This window comes from Oncorhynchus nerka, linkage group LG19 (assembly GCF_034236695.1).
Source record: "Oncorhynchus nerka isolate Pitt River linkage group LG19, Oner_Uvic_2.0, whole genome shotgun sequence".
NCBI classification, from domain to species: domain Eukaryota; kingdom Metazoa; phylum Chordata; class Actinopteri; order Salmoniformes; family Salmonidae; genus Oncorhynchus; species Oncorhynchus nerka.
In genome coordinates, this window is record NC_088414.1 from 39,059,956 (window position 1) to 39,085,195 (window position 25,240).

Below are 25,240 nucleotides of genomic sequence, written 5' to 3' on the forward strand. Positions count from 1 at the left end.
AGTTCACTGGTCACGATGGCAACACCCATCCGTAGCACGTGCTCCAGCAGGTGTATCTCACTGATCATCCCTAAAGCCAACACCTCATTTGGCCACCTTTCGTTCCAGTTCTCTGCTGCCTGTGACTGGAACGAATTGCAAAAATCGCTGAAGTTGGAGACTTTTATCTCATTCACCAACTTCAAACATCTGCTATCTGAGCAGCTAACCGATCGCTGCAGCTGTACATAGTCTATCGGTAAATAGCCCACCCATTTTTACCTACCTCATCCCCATACTGTTTTTATTTATTTACTTTTCTGCTCTTTTGCACACCAATATCTCTACCTGTACATGACCATCTGATCATTTATCACTCCAGTGTTAATCTGCAAAATTGTAATTATTCGCCTACCTCCTCATGCCTTTTTGCACACAATGTATATAGACTACCTACCTACCTGGTTAAATAAAGGTGAAATAAAAAAATAAAAAAAATAAAAAACACTTCAGCGAGCAGGCCTTTCTAATCGACCTGCCCCGGGTATCCTGGAAGGATATTAACCTCATTCCGTCAGTAGGGGATGCCTGGTTATTCTTTAAAAGTGCTTCCCTCACTATCTTAAATAAGCATGCCCCATTCAAAAAATGTAGAACCAGGAACAGATATAGCCCTTGGTTCACTCCAGACCTGACTGCACTTGACCAGCACAAAAACATTCTGTGGAATACTGCATTAGCATCAAATAGCCCTCGCGATATGCAACTTTACAGGGAAGTTATGAACCCATATACACAGGAAGTTGGGAAAGCAAAGGCTAGCTTTTTCAAACAGACATTTGCCTACTGCAGCACAAACTCCAAAAAGTTCTGGGACACTGAAGTCCATGGAGAATAAGAGCACCTCCTCCCAGCTGCCCACTGCACTAAGGCTTGGAAACACATTTTTCTACGGCTGGCCATGCTTTCCACCTGGCTGCCCCTACCCCGGTCAACAGCCCTGCACCCTCCACAGCAACTTTCCCAAGCCTCCCCCACTTCTCCTTCACTCAAATCCAGATAGCTGATGTCTACAAATAAGACAGGCTAGACAATCTGGACTCTCTCTTTCTAAAATTATTAGCCGAAATTGTTGCAACCCCTATTCCTAGCCTGTTCAACCTCTTTCGTATCATCTGAGGTCCCCAAGAATTGGAAAGCTGCCGTGGTCATGCCCCTCTTCAAAGGGAGAGACACTCTAGACCCAAACTGCTACAGACCTAAATCTATCCTACCTAAGGTCTTCGAAAGCCAAGTTAACAAACAGATCACTGACCATTTCAAATCCCACCATACCTTCTCCGCTATGCAATCTGGTTTACGAGCTGGTCATGGGTGCATCTCAGCTACGCTCAAGGTCCTAAACGATATCATAAACGCCATCGATAAGAGACAATACTGTGCAACCGTATTAATTTACCTGGCCAAGGCTTTCGACTCTGTCAATCACCACATTCTTTTCGGCAGACTCAACAGCCTTGGTTTCTCGCCTGGTTCACCAACTACTTCCCAGACAGAGTTCCGTGTGTCAAATTGGAGGGTGTCACGCCTTGGTCATTATATTTTGTGTTTTGGTATATGTTTGGGTAAGCCAGGGTGTGACATGGGTTTATATGTTGTGTTTCGTATTGGGGTTTGTAGTAATTGGGATTGTGTTGATTAGGGGTGTGTCTAGTTAGGCTTGGCTGCCTGAGGCGGTTCTCAATTAGAGTCAGGTGCTTCTCGTTGTCTCGGATTGGGAACCGTATTTAGGTAGCCTGGGTTCACGTTGTATTTCGTGGGTGATTGTACCTGTCTTTGTGTATTCACCAGATAGGCTGTATAGTTTCACGTTCCGTCTGTTGTTTTTTATCTCACAGTTATTTCATGTATCGCTATTTCCTTTATTAAAGCACATGAGTAACCTACACGCTGCATTTCGGTCCGACTCTCTTCTTTCAACAGACGAACAACATTACAGAATCACCCACCGTAAACGGACCGAGCAGCGTGTAAACTGGCAGGAGCTAAAGGACGACGTTATGGACAGCAGAAGCATGGAGTATACTACGTGGGAAGAAATCGACAGGTGGGCGGCCGATCCAGAGCGAGTGCAGGAGCCCGCCTGGGATTCCCTACAGCAATGCGAAGAGGGCTATAGACGAATGGAGTCGAAAAGGAAAGCACGGTGGCGCAGAGCGAAAACGGAAAGTAACGGGGGAAAGCGCAGAGAGAGAGTGGCTGAGTCAGGAGTCAGACCTGAGCCTACTCTCCCTGTTAATCGTGAAGAACAGTTGCAGTGGGAGAGACTGCACCATTTGGAGATTTGGACATGGGAGGAGGAATTAGACGGTAAAGGACCCTGGGCGCAGCCGGGAGAATATCGCCGTCCCAAGGAGGAAATAGAAGCAGCTAAAGCGGAGAGGCGCAGGTATGAGGAAGCAGCACAGCGACTCGGTTGGAAACCGGAAGGTCACCCCAAAAAATTTATTGGGGGGGGGGGGCTAGAAGGGAGAATAGTTATGCCAGGTAGGAAACCTGCGCATACTCCCTGTGCTCACCGTTGGGCTAGAGAGACCGGGCAGGCACCGTGTTATGCTATGGAGCGCACGGTGTTTCCAGTGCGGGTGCAGAGCCAGCTGCGACACATACCAGCTCTTCCTATTGGCCGGGCTAGAGTGGGCATCGAGCCAGGTAAGCTTGGGCAGGCTCGGTGCTCAAGAGCTCCAGTGCGCCTGCACGGTCCGGTCTATCCAGAGCCACCTCTACACAACAGTCCTCCGGTAGCAGCTCCCCGCACCAGGCTTCCTGTGCGTGTCCTCGATCAAATACCACCAGTTCCAGCACCACGCACCAGGCCTTCAGTGCGCCTCGCCTGTTCAACACAGCCAGAGCCTTCCTTCCCTCCTACGCTGTCGGAGTCTCCTGCCTGTTCGGAGCAGCCTGAGCTGCCAGTCTGCAGAGATCTGTCAGTCTGCCAAGTGCTGTCAGTCTGCATGAAGCAGCCAGAGCTGCCAGTCTGCCCAGTGCCGCCAGTGCTCCCAGTCTGCCCAGTGCCGCCAGTGCTCCCAGTCTGCCCAGCGCCGCCAGTGCTCCCAGTCTGCCCAGCGCCGCCAGTGCTCCCAGTCTGCCCAGCGCCGCCAGTGCTCCCCAGTGCTCCCAGCCCAGCGCCGCCAGTCTGCCCAGCGCCGCCAGTCTGCCAGGATCCGCCAGAAGTGCCAGACAACCAGTCTCTTCCAGATCTGCCAGACAACCAGTCTCTTCCAGATCTGCCAGACAACCAGTCTCTTCCAGATCTGCCCGACAACCAGTCTCTTCCAGATCTGCCCGACAACCAGTCTCTTCCAGATCTGCCAGACAACCAGTCTCTTCCAGATCTGCCAGACAACCAGTCTCTTCCAGATCTGCCAGACAACCAGAATCTTCCAGTTCCGCGAGCCAGCCAGGATTTACCGGAGCCTACTACCTGTCTGAGCTTCATCTCAGTACTGAGCTTCATCTCAGTACTGGGATTCCTCACAGTCCCGGGCTTCCCCTCGGTCCCGGGCTTCCCCTCGGTCCCGGGCATCCCCTCGGTCCCGAGCTGCCTCTGTTCCGAGCTGCCCCTCTGTCCCGAGCTGCCCCTCTTTCCCGAGCTGCCCCTCTGTCCCGAGCTGCCCCTCTGTCCCGAGCTGCCCCTCTGTCCCGAGCTGCCCCTCTGTCCCGAGCTGCCCCTCTGTTACGAGCGGCTCCTCAGTTATGTGGGGATCTGGGTGAGGACTATTAGGCCATGGTCGGCGGAGAGGGTGGATTATCCCAGGACGCGAAGGGGAGGAACTAGGACATTCATGGAGTGGGGTCCACGTCCCGAGCCAGAACCGCCACCATGGACAGACGCCCACCCGGACCCTCCCTATGCTCTTGAGGTGCGTCCCGGAGTCCGCACCTTAGGGGGGAAGCATCCTTCACTCATGCTGCCAAACATACCCTCGTAAAACTGACTATCCTACCGATCCTTGATTTTGGCGATGTCATTTACAAAATGGCCTCCAACACTCTACTCAAAATGGATGCAGTCTATCACAGTGTCATCCGTTTTGTCAGCAAAGCCCCATATACTACCCACCACTGCGAACTGTACGCTCTCGTTGGCTGGCCCTCGCTTCATATGCGTCGCCAAACCCACTGGCTCCAGGTCATATGTAAGTCTTTGCTAGGTAAAGCCACGCCTTATCTCAGCTCAGTGATCACCATAGCAACACCCTACCGTAGCACGCACTCCAGCAGGCATATTTCACTGGTCACCCCCAAAGCCAATTCCTCCTTCGGCCGCCTTTCCTTCCAGTTCTCTGCTGCCAATGACTGGAATGAACTTCAAAAATCACTGAAGCTGGGGACTCATATCTCCCTCACTAGCTTTAAGCACCAGCTGTCAGAGCAGCACACAGATCACTGCACCTGTACATAGCCAATCTGTAAATAGCCCATACAACTACCTCATCCCCATTCTGTTATTGATTTGATTTATTTTGCTCCTTTGCACCCCAGTATCTCTACTTGTACATCTATCACTCCTGTGTTTAATTGCTATATTGTAATTATTTCGCCACTGTGGCCTATTTATTGCCTCCCTTATCCTATGTCATTTGCACACACTGTATTTTGTATTCATATTGATGTGTGTTTTTTTCTGTAATTTATGTAATTCAGGGCTCATCTGTAAAAGACTCCCTGATAAAATAAAGGTTAAATAAATAAACAAAATAAAATATAACGTGGCATTTCCTATGGAGAATTGTAACGATGAACAATGTTTACAAGGTATTCATACAAAAGGACTTTGTCTAAAAGAAGTGTAACTAGCTGCCAACTGGTCCTGCTTGGCTCAGTCAGTAGAGCATGGCGCTTACTGTGACAATGGTTGTGAGTTTGTATCCTGGGATCATCCATCTATAAAATGTATGGAGACTAATTCACTTTGGATAAAAGTGTCTGCTAAATGGCAGAAGTATAGTGTGACGGAGAAGTCTGTCACTGGCCGCAGGCAGCATTTGGTACACTAACACACACATTCGTCGCACCTCCCTGCTCCGGTATCAGATAAGTTAACAATGTGGGTCAACACACAAGTGAACATCCCTGTCTTAGTACATACATTTCACTCTTACCTCCCCTCAGTACCCGGTTATGGTATAAAGAGCATACTAACAAGTGTTCATGTTTTATTTAAGCAACGTTTATTACACTTATCAATGTTATGGATGAGCGCCTTGTTTGTTTGGTTCTGTTCCTCTCTCCGTCTCTGTAGCTTCTGGGTATGCTGGGATAAGGACCCGAGCTAAGGCAATCAGGCTGACTTTGTAGTGCCTGTCCCAAACGGCTCGTTCATGTAAATGAACACATTGAAAGACACCATGTCAGTAGTAATGTGATTTTCTAAATGTTATATTGGTATATTATGTCATGAAAAACGTGTTGCAATGTATAGACTTTAGTATGTTTAGCTGAATGGAAAATGAAGGCCTTGAACAAGTAATTGCTTAATTAATTAGTGCTGATTATGTTCTGATGGGAGGGGCTTCCCCTACAAAAGGAGCCTCTCTTTCAGTTCAAAGGGGAGTCATTTTGGGAATTAGCTGTTGATGGGGGCAGCATTGTTTTTAAGCTGTCCTCATAACGGATACTGGCTGTTTTTGTTCAGGAATCACTATGTAAATAAACACCCTTTGCACAGAAGTACTTTTGCGGCTACGCCATCTTTTTATTTGATAGAGGTCAGGTTTTTCAGTTAGGCCTTCTGGCCTACTCTACGTGACATATAGACTATTTATTTAGTCTATAATCAAATGTAAATTAGATCAAATGGAGAAAAATAAAATAAAATATATCCTTGTTCAGTTTCTGCAATTTTGTGGCTTAATTGTAGAGATACAGGACCAGACAGTATGAATGTCAGCTGGCTCTGTGTTTAGGCAGCCAATTTGTTCAGTTCAGTGTATAATTCTGGGTGTGAGGTTGAGTTTCCCCTAAACACTGATCTTAGATCAGTTCTGAATTGTTCCCTCTAATGGTTAATGTTTAAATCAAATCAAATTCGTCACATGCTCCGAATACAATAGAGTATAACCTTACGGTGAAATGCTTACTTACAAGCCCTTAACTGACAATTCACTTTCAAAAAAGACTTAAGAAAATAATTACTAAATAAATTAAAGTAAAAATAGTCAAATAAAAATAAAAAGTAACACAATAAAAGTAAGAATTCTTTAGGCGGCCATATTCCTGATGTTGCTGATGAGTCTCCTGCTGTACTCTCTGTGGTCCACTGGTTTCACCTCCATCACCATGGCCTTCACACGGGACTCATCCTGAAACACACATTATATCAGTATTTAACCTGTGTTTGGTTAGAACCCCTAGATGTAGAGAGAGTAGTGTTTACACATATCAGTATTTAACCTGTGTTTGGTTAGTGTCTCCTGGACAGACAAATCGGCCAACACTCAAGCGAGATTTGGTCCTTGGTTGCCGAGAGTATTGTTTTTTTTAGCCCGTTCATGATGTGAAACAAACAAAACCCAAACTTAAAGATGGCCAGCAACACATCTGACTTTTCACCTTTCAAATCAAATGATAATAACTCATTATTAACACAGTGAGTTATTCAGGAAATGGCGCATTTGCAACCAGCAAGGTTGACTCCTGATTCACACAGTAACAGATGCAGGGGACGACACATAGACAACCAGCAAGACTCAGCTGAGTTGACTCCTGAATCACAGAGTAACAGATGCAGGGGACGGCTCATAGACAACCAGGAAGACTCAGCTCAGTTGACTCCTGAATCACACAGTAACAGATGCAGGGGACGACACATAGACAACCAGCAAGACTCAGCTGAGTTGACGCCTGAATCACACAGTAACAGATGCAGGGGACGGCTCATAGACAACCAGCAAGACTCAGCTGAGTTGACTCCTGAATCACACAGTAACAGATGCAGGGGACGGCTCATAGACAACCAGGAAGACTCAGCTGAGTTGACTCCTGAATGGTCTCTAACTTTCCCATTAACTGATGTGATTTATCATTCCATTTAATATTTCCTCTGTGAGTGTACCTGAGGAGAGAGGGGGGAACAAGACCACTTGACAGTCGATGACAACTAATTTAATATGATTTCATTATAATTGAATAACAGTGCTCTTTAAAAGGGCGGCCGGTGGATCAGAGAGAGTGACAGCTTTTTCCTTTGACATCTCCCACACCCACATCACTATCACAATCTACTCAAATCTATTAGTCACACACACACACACAACACACACACACACACACACACACACACACACACACACACACACACACACACACACACACACACACCACACACACACACACACACAATGAAAATCACTAATTTCATTCACTTCACTTCAGACACTAATTTATTCCGTTCAGAAACACACTTATTCCATTCCATCCTCAGCACTTCACACTTCAAAACGATTTCTAAGACACTTAGGCACTTGAGTCTAAATTGGAAACTGCATTAAACGCTGTGGTGACATAACACATTCATTAAACACCTGCCATGGTGACATAACACCTTCATAATACACCTGCCATGGTGACATAACACCTTCATAAACACCTGCCATGGTGACATAACACCTTCATTAAACACCTGCCATGGTGACATAACACCTCCATAAAACACCTATCATGGTGACATAACACCTTCATAAAACACCTGACATGGTGACATAACACCTCCATAAAACACCTGCCATGGTGACATAACACCTTCATTAAACACCTGCCATGGTGACATAACACCTTCAATAAAACACCTGACATGGTGACATAACACCTCCATAAAACACCTATCATGGTGACATAACACCTTCATAAAACACCTGCCATGGTGACATAACACCTTCATTAAACACCTGACATGGTGACATAACACCTTCATAATACACCTGCCATGGTGACATAACACCTTCATAAAACACCTATCATGGTGACATAACACCTTCATAAAACACCTATCATGGTGACATAACACCTTCATAATACACCTGCCATGGTGACATAACACCTTCATAATACACCTGCCATGGTGACATAACACCTTCATAATACACCTGCCATGGTGACATAACACCTTCATAATACACCTGCCATGGTGACATAACACCTTCATAATACACCTGCCATGGTGACATAACACCTTCATAAAACACCTGCCATGGTGACATAACACCTTCATAATACACCTGCCATGGTGACATAACACCTTCATAATACACCTGCCATGGTGACATAACACCTTTATAAAACACCTTCCACCTTCCATGGGTCCATATGCTGCTTCTATTAAAACACTAGACCAATATGCTGCTTCTATTAAAACACTAGACCAATGGGTCAATATGCCGCTTCTATTAAAACACTAGACCAATATGCTGCTTCTATTAAAACACTAGACCAATATGCTGCTTCTATTAAAACACTAGACCAATGGGTCAATATGCCGCTTCTATTAAAACACTAGACCAATATGCTGTGTCTATTAAAACAATAGACCAATGGGTCAATTTGCTGCTTCTATTATAACACTAGACCAATTGGTCCAATATGTTGCTTCTATTAAAAGACTAGACCAATGGGTCCATATGCTGCTTCTATTAAAACACTAGACCAATATGCTACTTCTATTAAAACACTAGAGCAATGGGTCAATATGCTGCTTCTATTAAAACACTAGACCAATATGCTGCTTCTATTAAAACACTAGACCAATGGGTCAATATGCCGCTTCTATTAAAACACTAGACCAATATGCTGCTTCTATTAAAACACTAGACCAATATGCTGCTTCTATTAAAACACTAGACCAATGGGTCAATATGCCGCTTCTATTAAAACACTAGACCAATATGCTGTGTCTATTAAAACAATAGACCAATGGGTCAATTTGCTGCTTCTATTATAACACTAGACCAATTGGTCCAATATGTTGCTTCTATTAAAAGACTAGACCAATGGGTCCATATGCTGCTTCTATTAAAACACTAGACCAATATGCTACTTCTATTAAAACACTAGAGCAATGGGTCAATATGCTGCTTCTATTAAAACACTAGACCAATATGCTGTGTCTATTAAAACACTAGACCAATGGGTCAATTTGCTGCTTCTATTAAAACACTAGACCAATTGGTCCAATATGTTGCTTCTATTAAAAGACTAGACCAATGGGTCCATATGCTGCTTCTATTAAAACACTAGACCAATATGCTGCTTCTATTAAAATACTATACCAATGGGTCCATATGCTGCTTCTATTAAAACACTAGACCAATTGGCTGCTTCTATTAAAATACTATACCAATGGGTCCATATGCTGCTTCTATTAAACACTAGACCAATATGCTGCTTCTATTAAAACACTAGACCAATGGGTCAATATGCTGCTTCTATTAAAACACTAGACCAATATGCTGTGTCTATTAAAACACTAGACCAATGGGTTAATTTGCTGCTTCTATTAAAACACTAGACCAATTGGTCCAATATGTTGCTTCTATTAAAAGACTAGACCAATGGGTCCATATGCTGCTTCTATTAAAACACTAGACCAATATGCTGCTTCTATTAAAACACTAGACCAATGGGTCCATATGCTGCTTCTATTAAAACACTAGACCAATATGCTGCTTCTATTAAAATACTAGACCAATGGGTCCATATGCTGCTTCTATTAAAACACTCGACCAATTGGTCCAATATGCTGCTTCTATTAAAACACTAGACCAATGGGTCCATATGCTGCTTCTATTAAAACACTAGACCAATATGCTGCTTCTATTAAAATACTAGACCAATGGGTCCATATGCTGCTTCTATTAAAACACTAGACCAATTGGTCCAATATGCTGCTTCTATTAAAACACTAGACCAATGGGTCCATATGCTGTTTCTATTAAAAAACTAGACCAATATGCTTTGTCTATTGGGTGTTATTGTATATTTATTAATTTATTTAACGAGGCAAGTCTGTTAAGAACAAATTCTTATTTACAATGACGGCCTACACCGGCCAAACCCGGACGCCACTTGGCCAATTTTGCGCCACCCTATGGGACTCCAAATTACAAGACATATATTTTGTCTCTGTACATATGAACAGCTAACAGGCCTTATATAGTCTGTATATATGAACAGCTAACAGGCCTTATATAGTCTGTCTCCGTACATATGAACAGCTAACAGGCCTTATATAGTCTGTCTCTGTACATATGAACAGCTAACAGGCCTTATATAGTCTGTCTCTGTATATATGAACAGCTAACAGGCCTTATATAGTCTGTCTCCGTATATATGTCTGTATATATGAACAGCTAACAGGCCTTATATAGTCTGTCTCTGTACATATGAACAGCTAACAGGCCTTATATAGTCTGTCTCTGTATATATGAACAGCTAACAGGCCTTATATAGTCTGTCTCCGTATATATGTCTGTATATATGAACAGCTAACAGGCCTTATATAGTCTGTCTCCGTACATATGAACAGCTAACAGGCCTTATATAGTCTGTCTCCGTATATATGAACAGCTAACAGGCCTTATATAGTCTGTCTCTGTACATATGAACAGCTAACAGGCCTTATATAGTCTGTATATATGAACAGCTAACAGGCCTTATATAGTCTGTACATATGAACAGCTAACAGGCCTTATATAGTCTGTATATATGAACAGCTAACAGGCCGTATATAGTCTGTATATATGAACAGCTAACAGGCCTTATATAGTCTGTATATATGAACAGCTAACAGGCCTTATATAGTCTGTCTCTGTACATATGAACAGCTAACAGGCCTTATATAGTCTGTCTCCGTACATATGAACAGCTAACAGGCCTTATATAGTCTGTCTCCGTATATATGTCTGTATATATGAACAGCTAACAGGCCTTATATAGTCTGTCTCTGTACATATGAACAGCTAACAGGCCTTATATAGTCTGTCTCCGTATATATGTCTGTACATATGAACAGCTAACAGGCCTTATATAGTCTGTCTCCGTATATATGAACAGCTAACAGGCCTTATATAGTCTGTCTCCGTATATATGAACAGCTAACAGGCCTTATATAGTCTGTCTCCGTACATATGAACAGCTAACAGGCCTTATATAGTCTGTCTCCGTATATATGTCTGTATATATGAACAGCTAACAGGCCTTATATAGTCTGTATATATGAACAGCTAACAGGCCTTATATAGTCTGTATATATGAACAGCTAACAGGCCTTATATAGTCTGTATATATGAACAGCTAACAGGCCTTATATAGTCTGTCTCTGTACATATGAACAGCTAACAGGCCTTATATAGTCTGTCTCCGTACATATGAACAGCTAACAGGCCTTATATAGTCTGTCTCCGTACATATGTCTGTATATATGAACAGCTAACAGGCCTTATATAGTCTGTCTCTGTACATATGAACAGCTAACAGGCCTTATATAGTCTGTCTCCGTACATATGTCTGTATATATGAACAGCTAACAGGCCTTATATAGTTTGTCTCCGTACATATGAACAGCTAACAGGCCTTATATAGTCTGTCTCTGTACATATGAACAGCTAACAGGCCTTATATAGTCTGTCTCCGTACATATGAACAGCTAACAGGCCTTATATAGTCTGTACATATGAACAGCTAACAGGCCTTATATAGTCTGTCTCCGTACATATGTCTGTATATATGAACAGCTAACAGGCCTTATATAGTCTGTCTCCGTACATATGAACAGCTAACAGGCCTTATATAGTCTGTCTCTGTACATATGAACAGCTAACAGGCCTTATATAGTCTGTCTCCGTATATATGAACAGCTAACAGGCCTTATATAGTCTGTCTCCGTACATATGAACAGCTAACAGGCCTTATATAGTCTGTCTCCGTATATATGAACAGCTAACAGGCCTTATATAGTCTGTCTCTGTACATATGAACAGCTAACAGGCCTTATATAGTCTGTATATATGAACAGCTAACAGGCCTTATATAGTCTGTACATATGAACAGCTAACAGGCCTTATATAGCCTGTCTCTGTACATATGAACAGTTAACAGGCCTTATATAGTCTGTCTCCGTACATATGAACAGCTAACAGGCCTTATATAGTCTGTCTCCGTACATATGAACAGCTAACAGGCCTAATATAGTCTGTACATATGAACAGCTAACAGGCCTTATATAGTCTGTCTCTGTACATATGAACAGCTAACAGGCCTTATATAGTCTGTATATATGAACAGCTAACAGGCCTTATATAGTCTGTACATATGAACAGCTAACAGGCCTTATATAGCCTGTCTCTGTACATATGAACAGTTAACAGGCCTTATATAGTCTGTCTCCGTACATATGAACAGCTAACAGGCCTTATATAGTCTGTCTCTGTACATATGAACAGCTAACAGGCCTTATATAGTCTGTCTCCGTACATATGTCTGTATATATGAACAGCATATCAGGCCTTATATAGTTTGTCTCCGTACATATGAACAGCTAACAGGCCTTATATAGTCTGTCTCTGTACATATGAACAGCTAACAGGCCTTATATAGTCTGTCTCCGTACATATGAACAGCTAACAGGCCTTATATAGTCTGTACATATGAACAGCTAACAGGCCTTATATAGTCTGTCTCCGTACATATGTCTGTATATATGAACAGCTAACAGGCCTTATATAGTCTGTCTCCGTACATATGAACAGCTAACAGGCCTTATATAGTCTGTCTCCGTATATATGAACAGCTAACAGGCCTTATATAGTCTGTCTCTGTACATATGAACAGCTAACAGGCCTTATATAGTCTGTCTCCGTACATATGAACAGCTAACAGGCCTTATATAGTCTGTACATATGAACAGCTAACAGGCCTTATATAGTCTGTCTCCATACATATGAACAGCTAACAGGCCTTACATAGTCTGTATATATGAACAGCTAACAGACCGAATATAGTCTGTACATATGAACAGCTAACAGGCCTTATATAGTCTGTCTCCGTACATATGAACAGCTAACAGGCCTTATATAGTCTGTCTCCGTACAAATGAACAGCTAACAGGCCTTATATAGTCTGTCTCTGTATATATGAACAGCTAACAGGCCTTATATAGTCTGTCTCCGTACATATGAACAGCTAACAGGCCTTATATAGTCTGTCTCTGTATATATGAACAGCTAACAGGCCTTATATAGTCTGTCTCTGTACATATGAACAGCTAACAGGCCTTATATAGTCTGTATATATGAACAGCTAACAGGCCTTATATAGTCTGTATATATGAACAGCTAACAGGCCTTATATAGGCTGTTATATAGTCTGCATATATGAACAGCTAACAGGCCTTATATAGTCTGTATATATGAACAGCTAACAGGCCTTATATAGTCTGTATATATGAACAGCTAACAGGCCTTATATAGTCTGTCTCCGTATATATGTCTGTATATATGAACAGCTAACAGGCCTTATATAGTCTGTCTCTGTACATATGAACAGCTAACAGGCCTTATATAGTCTGTCTCCGTACATATGAACAGCTAACAGGCCTTATATAGTCTGTCTCCGTATATATGAACAGCTAACAGGCCTTATATAGTCTGTCTCCGTATATATGAACAGCTAACAGGCCTTATATAGTCTGTCTCCGTACATATGAACAGCTAACAGGCCTTATATAGTCTGTCTCCGTATATATGAACAGCTAACAGGCCTTATATAGTCTGTCTCTGTACATATGAACAGCTAACAGGCCTTATATAGTCTGTACATATGAACAGCTAACAGGCCTTATATAGTCTGTCTCCGTATATATGAACAGCTAACAGACCTTATATAGTCTGTCTCCGTATATATGAACAGCTAACAGGCCTTATATAGTCTGTCTCCGTATATATGAACAGCTAACAGGCCTTATATAGTCTGTCTCCGTATATATGAACAGCTAACAGGCCTTATATAGTCTGTCTCCGTATATATGAACAGCTAACAGGCCTTATATAGTCTGTCTCCGTATATATGAACAGCTAACAGGCCTTATATAGTCTGTCTCCGTATATATGAACAGCTAACAGGCCTTATATAGTCTGTCTCCGTATATATGTCTGTATAAACTATACCACAGGTCCAGGGCTATTCAACTATACTGTTACGGGGCCAGATTTGAAAATGGTTATTTACAGGGGGTCTAGACATTTTCTACATGTGATTACTCTTCCTAAAACTGGGGTAAAAAACAATGAACAAACAGAAATATAATCTTATAAAGCTTTTTCTTTTTTTTTTGAGTTTACCCCTTTTTCTCCCCAATTTCGTGGAATCCAATTGTTTTTAGTAGCTACTATCTTGTCTCATCGCTACAACTCCCGTACGGGCTCGGGAGAGATGAAGGTTGAAAGTCATGCGTCTTCCGATACACAACCCAACCAAGCCGCACTGCTTCTTAACACAGCGCGCATCCAACCCGAAAGCCAGCCGCATCAATGTGTCGGAGGAAACACCGTGCACTTGGCAACCTTGGTTAGCGTGCACTGCGCCCGGCCCGCCACAGGAGTCACTGGTGCGCGATGAGACAAGGATATCCCTACCGGCCAAGCCCTCCCTAACCCGGGGACGCTAGGCCACGGACCTCCCGGTCGCGGCCGGTTACGACAGAGCCTGGGTGCGAACCCAGGGTCTCTGGTGGCACAGCTGGCGCTGCAGTACAGCGCCCTTAACCACAGCTCCTTTATTAAAATGTTTCCTAAAAGTTAATTTGAAGTGCTTTAATATTAGCCTAATTTGCTGTTTCACATTGTTGAAATGATGGAACACATTTGTCATTATAAGACAGTTGACAACCATCACAATCATTGTTTTCAACTTCCTGTCCGTTTTACATCGCATCACCTTTTGTTTTTATTTACACAGGAAGTATTTGACTCATATCTCAGTTGAGCAGCTTTTAGCTGGAGAAGTCTCTCTCCTGTCGTATCAGTAGAGAACGTTCTACAGCACCTCTGTGGGGGACTTACACTCGTCAAATCTCGTTGCAAAGTTAGGCCTAAAGCTAAACTCTTAACATCACGGGAGTTATCTGTGCTGGTGATGACTGAAGATAGTCACGCAGTGCAGGGTAATGGAGAGTTTTATTTGGGCTCAAATCAGAGAAGAAAATAACATATATGTTGAAAAGAAGTACGTTTTTCAATCACCACTCCCTGGTGTCTCAGGGAGTGTAGCGATCTCATCCGATAGACGAACAGACATACCCTGTACCCCTGTTAGTGGCTCTGATTGGCTGTAACTGGTATGTTGGGTGATATTGATTGACAGTAATTAGTGGGCGGGACTACAGGAAAGCAGATTCTCCCATTTGAGAATATTGAAGGCCCTGAATAGGCTCCTTTTGGCACTAAATATAGGATTTTTGATTTGTTTTCTTAATGTTCAGAATTGGCCATTCTAAAATGATAAATGGGTCAGATCTGGCCCATGGGCCGCAAGTTGAATAGCCCTGCACTGGACCATTGTGTCTCTATGGTAACGTGTTGTAACTTGTATTAGCAGCTAATTAACATTTGATTAATTAAGCTAACGAGGATGAGATGGCAAATTACAAACAGTAATTGGTGGTTAATTAAAGGTAATGAATGCATTAGTGGCATTGTTTGGTCATATTCCCTAAGTGATGACCACATAATAAGATTCTGTTTCTATGGTAATGGTCCGATCTCCATGACTGTGTGTGTATGTGTGTGCGTGTATATGTTTCTAGATGTGTGTATGTTTCTAGATATGCGTGTGTGTGTGTGTGTGTGTGTGTGTGTGTGTTTTTTCGAGATGTGCGTGTGTACTCACGTTGTACGTCTCCAGCTTGACTCTGTTGCGGAAGATGTGTGTGGTGAAGTTGACCTTCTGGAACAACTCGTCAAACGCTGCCTCATCCTGATGGACAGACAGGGGAAGGGTTTAGAGTGTGTATGTGTGTGTGTGCATGAGAGAGAGCGAGAGAGACAGTGTGTGTGTGCGTGCGTGCGTGCGTGCGTGCGTGCGTGCGTGCGTGCGTGCGTGTGTGTGTGTGTGTGTACGTCTCACCGTATCTTTAAGCTGGCCCAGAGTCTCTGCATTGTGACCCAGAATGCCCTCTGCTGTCTCATGGAAACATGTCACCCACTGGTTATCACTGAAGTCTGCTATGTTAGCCTGGAGAGGAGAGAGAGAGGGAGGGAGAGATGGAGGGAGGGAGAGAGAGAGCGAGAAGGAGAGAGAGAGAGTGAAGGAGAGTGAGAAGGAGGGAGAGAGCGCGAAGGAGAGTGAGAAGGAGGGAAAGAGAGATGGAGAGAGCGAGAAGGAGGGAGAGAGAGCGAAGGAGAGTGAGAAGGAGTGAGAGAGAGTGAAGGACAGTGAGAAGGAGGGAGAGAGAGATGGAGGGAGGGAGAGAGAGAGCGAGAAGGAGTGAGAGAGAGTGAAGGAGAGTGAGAAGGAGGGAGAGAGAGAGGGATAGAGATGGAGAGAAAGGTAGAGACAGAGAGAGGGGGATGGAGAGAGGGAGAGATAGAGATTAGAGAGAAACACAGAGTGAGTGAGTAAGAGAGAGAGAGAGAGAGAGAGAGAGAGAGAGAGAGAGAGAGAGAGAGAGATTAGAGAGAGAAACAGAGTGAGTGAGTGAGAGAGAGAGAGAGAGAGAGAGAGAGAGATTAGAGAGAGATACAGAGTGAGTGAGAGAGAGAGAGAGAGAGAGAGAGAGAAACAGAGTGAGTGTCGAGGTTGTTTCTATGTCGTGTAAGTGCTCTTCAGTATATGTGTTCAGTGTATATACACTGAGAGTACAAAACATTAAGAAAACCTGCTCTTTCCTTGACATACACTGACCAGGTGCAAACTATGATCCATTAGTGATGTCACTTGTTAAATCCACTTCAGTCAGTGTAGATGAAGGGGAGGAGATGGGTTAAATAATATTGTTTAAGCCTTGAGACTATTGAGACATGGATTGTGTATGTGTACCATTCAGAGGGTGAATGGGCAAGACGAACACTTAAAACTTGTTAGAGCTAGGGTCCTTTTTCTCAATTTCCGCCTGACTGACGTGCCCAAAGTAAACTGCCTGTTGCTCAGGCCCTGAAGCCAGAATATGCAAATCATTGGTACCATTGGAAAGGAAACACTTTGAAGTTTGTGGAAATGTTAATGTAGGAAAATATAACATTAGATATGGTAGGAGAAAATCCAAAGACAACCCAACTGGAATGTTTTTTTTTAGAGAGCTCTTACAATGGAAAGTATAGAGAAATAATGAAATCTAGCTCCCGGTATGCAATTCCTATGGCTTCCACAGGGTGTCAGCACTCTATGTTCAAGGTTTCAGGCTTGTGTCTTCCAAAACAAATGAGAAAGACAGTTTTAGTACAAGGACACAGTCTTGGGAATTCGTGTTTGTGCGAGTGATGAAGACATTAAGTACCTGCTTATCTCGGTTTCCTATTGAACATACTTCTTTCCTTATGAAATATTATAGTTTGATTACATTTTAGGGTATCTGAGGGGTCAATAGAAATGTATTTTGACTTGTTTTAACAAAGTTAACGGTAGATTTTTGGATTCCTTTCTCTGCAAGTTGAACGAGTGGATTACACAAATCGATGGCGCCAACTAAACAGACTTTTGGGAATATAAAGAAGGATTTTATCTAACAAAACGACACTACATGTTATAGCTGGGACCCTTTAGATGACAAATCAGAGAAAGATTTTCAAAAAGTAAGTGAATATTTAATCACTATTTGTAAATTTCTGAAACCTGTGCTGGTGGAAAAATATTTTGACCTGGGGTGCCGTCGTCAAACAATCGCATGGCATGCTTTCGCTGTAATGGCTGTAATGTAAATCAGACAGTGCAGTTACATTACAAGAAGTTAAGCTTTCAACTGATAAAAGAAACTTGTATCTACCTAAATGTTTAATATCCATAATGTTTATGATTTATTTGAATTGCGCGCCCTCCAGTTTCACCGGAAGTTGTCCCGCTAGCGGGATGCCTATCCCTAAGATTAAGTGCCCTTTGAACAGGGTATGGTAGAAGGTCAACATGGGCCAGCATCCCTGTTAAATGCTTTCGACACCTTGTAAAGTCCATTCCCCTGACAAATTGAGGCTGTTCTGAAGGCGAATGGAGGGGGGGACGCACAATATTAGGAAGGTGTGGCTAATGTTTTGTATACTTAGTGAATGTCTGTCCTTTATGTGTGTGTGTGTGTGGGGGGGGGTGTTGTTGTACTCACAGACAGCATGACGCAGTATTTGTAGTTAGGGAATTGTTTGTCACACTTCTCACAGTGGTAGAGTCCATTTGGTTGTTCTATTACCTTCTTCTTACAATCTGCAGAGGGACAGGCCTGGTACAGACAGCTTTCCTTACCACTAAACAACACTGTGGCTACACAGCTGAAATAATCCGCCTGTAGAGAGGGAGAAGGGAGGGGCAGAGAGAGAGAGAGAGAGAGAGGAAAAGAGAGAAGGAGTGAGATGGAGGGGGGATGGAGGGAGGGATGGATGGAGGAGGGGTGGATGTAGGGAGGTAAGATGAGAAAGAGGGAAAAAGAGAGAAAAGAGGACAACAAAAAGAGAGAGAAAGTGGATGGTAAGAGACACAGAGAGGCAGAGAAAGAGACACAGAGAGACAAAGAAAGAGACACAGAGAGACAGAGAAAGAGACACAGAGAGACAAAGAAAGAGACACAGAGAGGCAGAGAAAGAGACACAGAGGCAGAGAAAGAGACACAGAGAGGCAGAGAAAGAGACACAGAGAGACAAAGAGAGAGAGAGACACAGAGAGGCAGAAAAAGAGACACAGAGAGACAAAGAGAGAGAGAGACACACACAATAACAGGGACAACATTTTCTCAAAATGAATTTCAGTTGCAGCACAAGTCACAAAAGCAGTCGAAAGGCAATGCAATTATAGAGAAGAAGCTTGTAAAATTATGTGTCTCTGCAGTTGAAAGTGAATATGTGTGTACCCGCCTGTGTGTATGTGTCTGAGGTTGGTATAATTTATGGTGTTATTAGCACCTAAGGCTTGAGCGAGGACTCAACTGTGGTAGAGACAGAAGATGGTAATTCAGCAGGATAAAGCCTATTCTCTCCTAGCTGCATGCCTGGCAGAGTAACACAACATTACCACACAGTTAAAACATTTTTTTATTTTTTTTTACCTTTATTTAACCAGGCAAGTCAGTTAAGAACATTAAGAACAAATTCTTATTTTCAATGACGGCCTGGGAACAGTGGGTTAACTGCCTGTTCAGGGGCAGAACGACAGATACCAGAGACATGCCTGGCAGAGTAACACAACATTACCACACAGTTAAATACCAGAGACATGCCTGGTAGAGTAACACAACATTACCACATAGTTAAATACCAGAGACATGCCTGGCAGAGTAACACAACATTACCAACCAGTTAAATACCAGAGACATGCCTGGCAGAGTAACACAACATTACCACACAGTTAAATACCAGAGACATGCCTGGTAGAGTAACACAACATTACCAACCAGTTAAATACCAGAGACATGCCTGGTAGAGTAACACAACATTACCACACAGTTAAATACCAGAGACATGCCTGGTAGAGTAACACAACATTACCAACCAGTTAAATACCAGAGACATGCCTGGTAGAGTAACACAACATTACCACACAGTTAAATACCAGAGACATGCCTGGTAGAGTAACACAACATTACCAACCAGTTAAATACCAGAGACATGCCTGGCAGAGTAACACAACATTACCAACCAGTTAAATACCAGAGACATGCCTGGCAGAGTAACACAACATTACCACAGTTAAATACCAGAGACATGCCTGGTAGAGTAACACAACATTACCACACAGTTAAATACCAGAGACATGCCTGGTAGAGTAACACAACATTACCAACCAGTTAAATACCAGAGACATGCCTGGCAGAGTAACACAACATTACCACACAGTTAAATACCAGAGACATGCCTGGTAGAGTAACACAACATTACCACACAGTTAAATACTAGAGACATGCCTGGTAGAATAACACACACACACACACACACACACACACACACACACACACACACACACACACACACACACACACACACACACACACACACACACACACACACACACACACAGAAAGACGGCATGCAACATCGATACTAAACTAAATAGCTGGGACCAGTACTTACTGTTTACAGGTGGTTGTGTGTTTTATATCTCTAAGTGTCACTATAATCATCCTGTGTGGACAAAACAAGTACTGAAGAAAGAGACAACTACTGTAGGAAGAGACAACTACTGTAGGAAGAGACAACTACTGTAGGAAGAGACAACTACTGTAGGAAGAGACAAGAACTGTAGGAAGAGACAAGAACTGTAGGAAGAGACAACTACTGTAGGATGAGACAACTACTGTAGGAAGAGACAAGAACTGTAGGAAGAGACAACTACTGTAGGATAAGACAACTACTGTAGGAAGAGACAGCTACTGTAGGAAGAGACAACTACTGTAGGAAGAGACAACTACTGTAGGAAGAGACAACTACTGTAGGAAGAGACAACTACTGTAGGAAGAGACAAGAACTGTAGGAAGAGACAAGTACTGTAGGAAGAGACAAGAACTGTAGGAAGAGACAACAACTGTAGGAAGAGACAACTACTGTAGGAAGAGACAACTACTGTAGGAAGAGACAACTACTGTAGGAAGAGACAGCTACTGTAGGAAGAGACAGCTACTGTAGGAAGAGACAGCTACTGTAGGAAGAGACAACTACTGTAGGAAGAGACAGCTACTGTAGGAAGAGACAGCTACTGTAGGAAGAGACAACTACTGTAGGATGAGACAACTACTGTAGGAAGAGACAAGAACTGTAGGAAGAGACAGCTATTGTACTATGAGACAACTACTGTAGGAAGAGACAACTACTGTAGGATGAGACAACTACTGTAGGAAGAGACAACTACTGTAGGATGAGACAACTACTGTAGGATGAGACAACTACTGTAGGAAGAGACAACTACTGTAGGATGAGACAACTACTGTAGGAAGAGACAACTACTGTAGGATGAGACAACTACTGTAGGATAAGACAACTACTGTAGGAAGAGACAACTACTGTAGGAAGAGACAACTACTGTAGGAAGAGACAACTACTGTAGGAAGAGACAGCTACTGTAGGAAGAGACAGCTACTGTAGGAAGAGACAACTACTGTAGGAAGAGACAGCTACTGTAGGAAGAGACAGCTACTGTAGGAAGAGACAGCTACTGTAGGAGGAGACAACTACTGTAGGAAGAGACAACTACTGTAGGAAGAGGCAACTACTGTAGGAAGAGACAGCTACTGTAGGAAGAGACAGCTACTGTAGGAAGAGACAACTACTGTAGGAAGAGACAACTACTGTAGGAAGAGACAAGAACTGTAGGAAGAGACAAGAACTGTAGGAAGAGACAACCACTGTAGGATAAGACAACTACTGTAGGAAGAGACAGCTACTGTAGGAAGAGACAGCTACTGTAGGAAGAGACAACTACTGTAGGAAGAGACAACTACTGTAGGAAGAGACAGCTACTGTAGGAAGAGACAACTACTGTAGGAAGAGACAACTACTGTAGGAAGAGACAAGAACTGTAGGAAGAGACAAGAACTGTAGGAAGAGACAACTACTGTAGGAAGAGACAACTACTGTAGGAAGAGACAACTACTGTAGGAAGAGACAAGAACTGTAGGAAGAGACAACTACTGTAGGAAGAGACAAGAACTGTAGGAAGAGACAAGAACTGTAGGAAGAGACAACTACTGTAGGAAGAGACAACTACTGTAGGAAGAGACAACTACTGTAGGAAGAGACAAGAACTGTAGGAAGAGACAAGAACTGTAGGAAGAGACAACTACTGTAGGATGAGACAACTACTGTAGGAAGAGACAAGAACTGTAGGAAGAGACAACTACTGTAGGATAAGACAACTACTGTAGGAAGAGACAGCTACTGTAGGATAAGACAACTACTGTAGGAAGAGACAACTACTGTAGGAAGAGACAACTACTGTAGGAAGAGACAACTACTGTAGGAAGAGACAACTACTGTAGGATGAGACAACTACTGTAGGAAGAGACAACTACTGTAGGAAGAGACAACTACTGTAGGAAGAGACAGCTACTGTAGGAAGAGACAGCTACTGTAGGAAGAGACAGCTACTGTAGGAAGAGACAGCTACTGTAGGAAGAGACAGCTACTGTAGGAAGAGACAGCTACTGTAGGAAGAGACAGCTACTGTAGGAGGAGACAACTACTGTAGGAAGAGACAACTACTGTAGGAAGAGACAACTACTGTAGGAAGAGACAGCTACTGTAGGAAGAGACAGCTGCTGTAGGAAGAGACAACTACTGTAGGAAGAGACAACTACTGTAGGAAGAGACAACTACTGTAGGAAGAGACAAGAACTGTAGGAAGAGACAAGAACTGTAGGAAGAGACAACCACTGTAGGATAAGACAACTACTGTAGGAAGAGACAACTACTGTAGGAAGAGACAACTACTGTAGGAAGAGACAACTACTGTAGGAAGAGACAGCTACTGTAGGAAGAGACAGCTACTGTAGGAAGAGACAACTACTGTAGGAAGAGACAACTACTGTAGGAAGAGACAGCTACTGTAGGAAGAGACAACTACTGTAGGAAGAGACAACTACTGTAGGAAGAGACAGCTACTGTAGGAAGAGACAGCTACTGTAGGAAGAGACAACTACTGTAGGAAGAGACAACTACTGTAGGAAGAGACAGCTACTGTAGGAAGAGACAGCTACTGTAGGAAGAGACAACTACTGTAGGAACTACTGGAAGAGACAGCTACTGTAGGAAGAGACAGCTACTGTAGGAAGAGACAGCTAATGTAGGAGGAGACAACTACTGTAGGAAGAGACAACTACTGTAGGAAGAGGCAACTACTGTAGGAAGAGACAGCTACTGTAGGAAGAGACAGCTACTGTAGGAAGAGACAACTACTGTAGGAAGAGACAACTACTGTAGGAAGAGACAAGAACTGTAGGAAGAGACAAGAACTGTAGGAAGAGACAACCACTGTAGGATAAGACAACTACTGTAGGAAGAGACAACTACTGTAGGAAGAGACAACTACTGTAGGAAGAGACAACTACTGTAGGAAGAGACAGCTACTGTAGGAAGAGACAGCTACTGTAGGAAGAGACAACTACTGTAGGAAGAGACAACTACTGTAGGAAGAGACAGCTACTGTAGGAAGAGACAACTACTGTAGGAAGAGACAACTACTGTAGGAAGAGACAAGAACTGTAGGAAGAGACAAGAACTGTAGGAAGAGACAACTACTGTAGGAAGAGACAACTACTGTAGGAAGAGACAACTACTGTAGGAAGAGACAAGAACTGTAGGAAGAGACAACTACTGTAGGAAGAGACAAGAACTGTAGGAAGAGACAAGAACTGTAGGAAGAGACAACTACTGTAGGAAGAGACAACTACTGTAGGAAGAGACAACTACTGTAGGAAGAGACAAGAACTGTAGGAAGAGACAAGAACTGTAGGAAGAGACAACTACTGTAGGATGAGACAACTACTGTAGGAAGAGACAAGAACTGTAGGAAGAGACAACTACTGTAGGATAAGACAACTACTGTAGGAAGAGACAGCTACTGTAGGATAAGACAACTACTGTAGGAAGAGACAACTACTGTAGGAAGAGACAACTACTGTAGGAAGAGACAACTACTGTAGGATGAGACAACTACTGTAGGAAGAGACAACTACTGTAGGATGAGACAACTACTGTAGGATAAGACAACTACTGTAGGAAGAGACAACTACTGTAGGAAGAGACAACTACTGTAGGAAGAGACAACTACTGTAGGAAGAGACAGCTACTGTAGGAAGAGACAGCTACTGTAGGAAGAGACAACTACTGTAGGAAGAGACAGCTACTGTAGGAAGAGACAGCTACTGTAGGAAGAGACAGCTACTGTAGGAGGAGACAACTACTGTAGGAAGAGACAACTACTGTAGGAAGAGACAACTACTGTAGGAAGAGACAGCTACTGTAGGAAGAGACAGCTGCTGTAGGAAGAGACAACTACTGTAGGAAGAGACAACTACTGTAGGAAGAGACAAGAACTGTAGGAAGAGACAAGAACTGTAGGAAGAGACAACCACTGTAGGATAAGACAACTACTGTAGGAAGAGACAACTACTGTAGGAAGAGACAACTACTGTAGGAAGAGACAACTACTGTAGGAAGAGACAGCTACTGTAGGAAGAGACAGCTACTGTAGGAAGAGACAACTACTGTAGGAAGAGACAACTACTGTAGGAAGAGACAGCTACTGTAGGAAGATACAACTACTGTAGGAAGAGACAACTACTGTAGGATAAGACAACTACTGTAGGAAGTTGGACTGACGCAAGTAGACATTTACTGACACAGTGAGGACTAATTATCCCTGAACACAGAGGTAATTACAGCACATCAATAACAGTTCCTGTTTGTGTGTGTGTGTGTGTGTGTGTGTGTGTGTGTGTGTGTGTGTACCTACTCAATCGTTCGAGAGTAGGTCTGTCCCAGAGAAGTTGATGTCCATTGTCACTTTGACCTTTACAGAACACAACATGTTACCATCAGGTTCAATGACCTTTGACCTATACTTTACACACCACATTACAGTAGGGCTCAACGAGCTTTGACTTCTTGACCCCTGCAGGCTACAGTGACTCAGACCCAAATCATCTGTCCCGGGTTGTATCCAAAATGACCCCCTTTATATACACCCTGTCCCAATAGGGTGTCAAATAGGGCCCTGGTCAAAGAAGAAAACTATATAGGAAATAAGATGATATTTGGGACACATACCCAGACATCTCTGCTCTTTCCCAGAACCCTAATGAGACTAACGAGAGAGTTAACGACAAAAGTCTAATTAGTGGCATTCCCCCCCCCAGCTTTGCCGACCTCCCAAACCACTATACCCTCTGTCTTCCACTCTACCCTGGAGTCATCACGCTCCCAGAACTCTGATTCAACTCCTCCCACCACCCTCTGTTTTCCTGGAGTCATCAGGCTCCCAGAACTCTGATTCAACTCCTCCAACCACCCTCTGTCTTCCTGGA

At 43.2% G+C, this 25,240-nt stretch overlaps 1 protein-coding gene across 3 annotated transcripts in view; it reads right to left on the bottom strand.

The window, feature by feature from the left end:
* Positions 1 to 5,713: 5,713 nt before the first annotated feature.
* The window catches only part of LOC115117165 (replication protein A 70 kDa DNA-binding subunit-like), a 94,172-nt gene continuing 74,645 nt past the window's right edge, over positions 5,714 to 25,240 (bottom strand). For 2 of the 3 annotated variants that reach the window (XM_065004933.1, XM_065004932.1), the window contains exons 10-13: positions 18,341 to 18,517; positions 16,156 to 16,263; positions 15,919 to 16,005; positions 5,714 to 6,344 (exon numbers count right to left, since the gene is read on the bottom strand). In XM_065004933.1, the coding sequence (XP_064861005.1) occupies positions 6,243 to 6,344; positions 15,919 to 16,005; positions 16,156 to 16,263; positions 18,341 to 18,517 (474 nt within the window). In that variant the 3' untranslated portion in view covers positions 5,714 to 6,242. The remainder of the gene's footprint in view (positions 6,345 to 15,918; positions 16,006 to 16,155; positions 16,264 to 18,340; positions 18,518 to 25,240) is intronic. The other variant, XM_065004934.1, reaches the window with a different exon arrangement.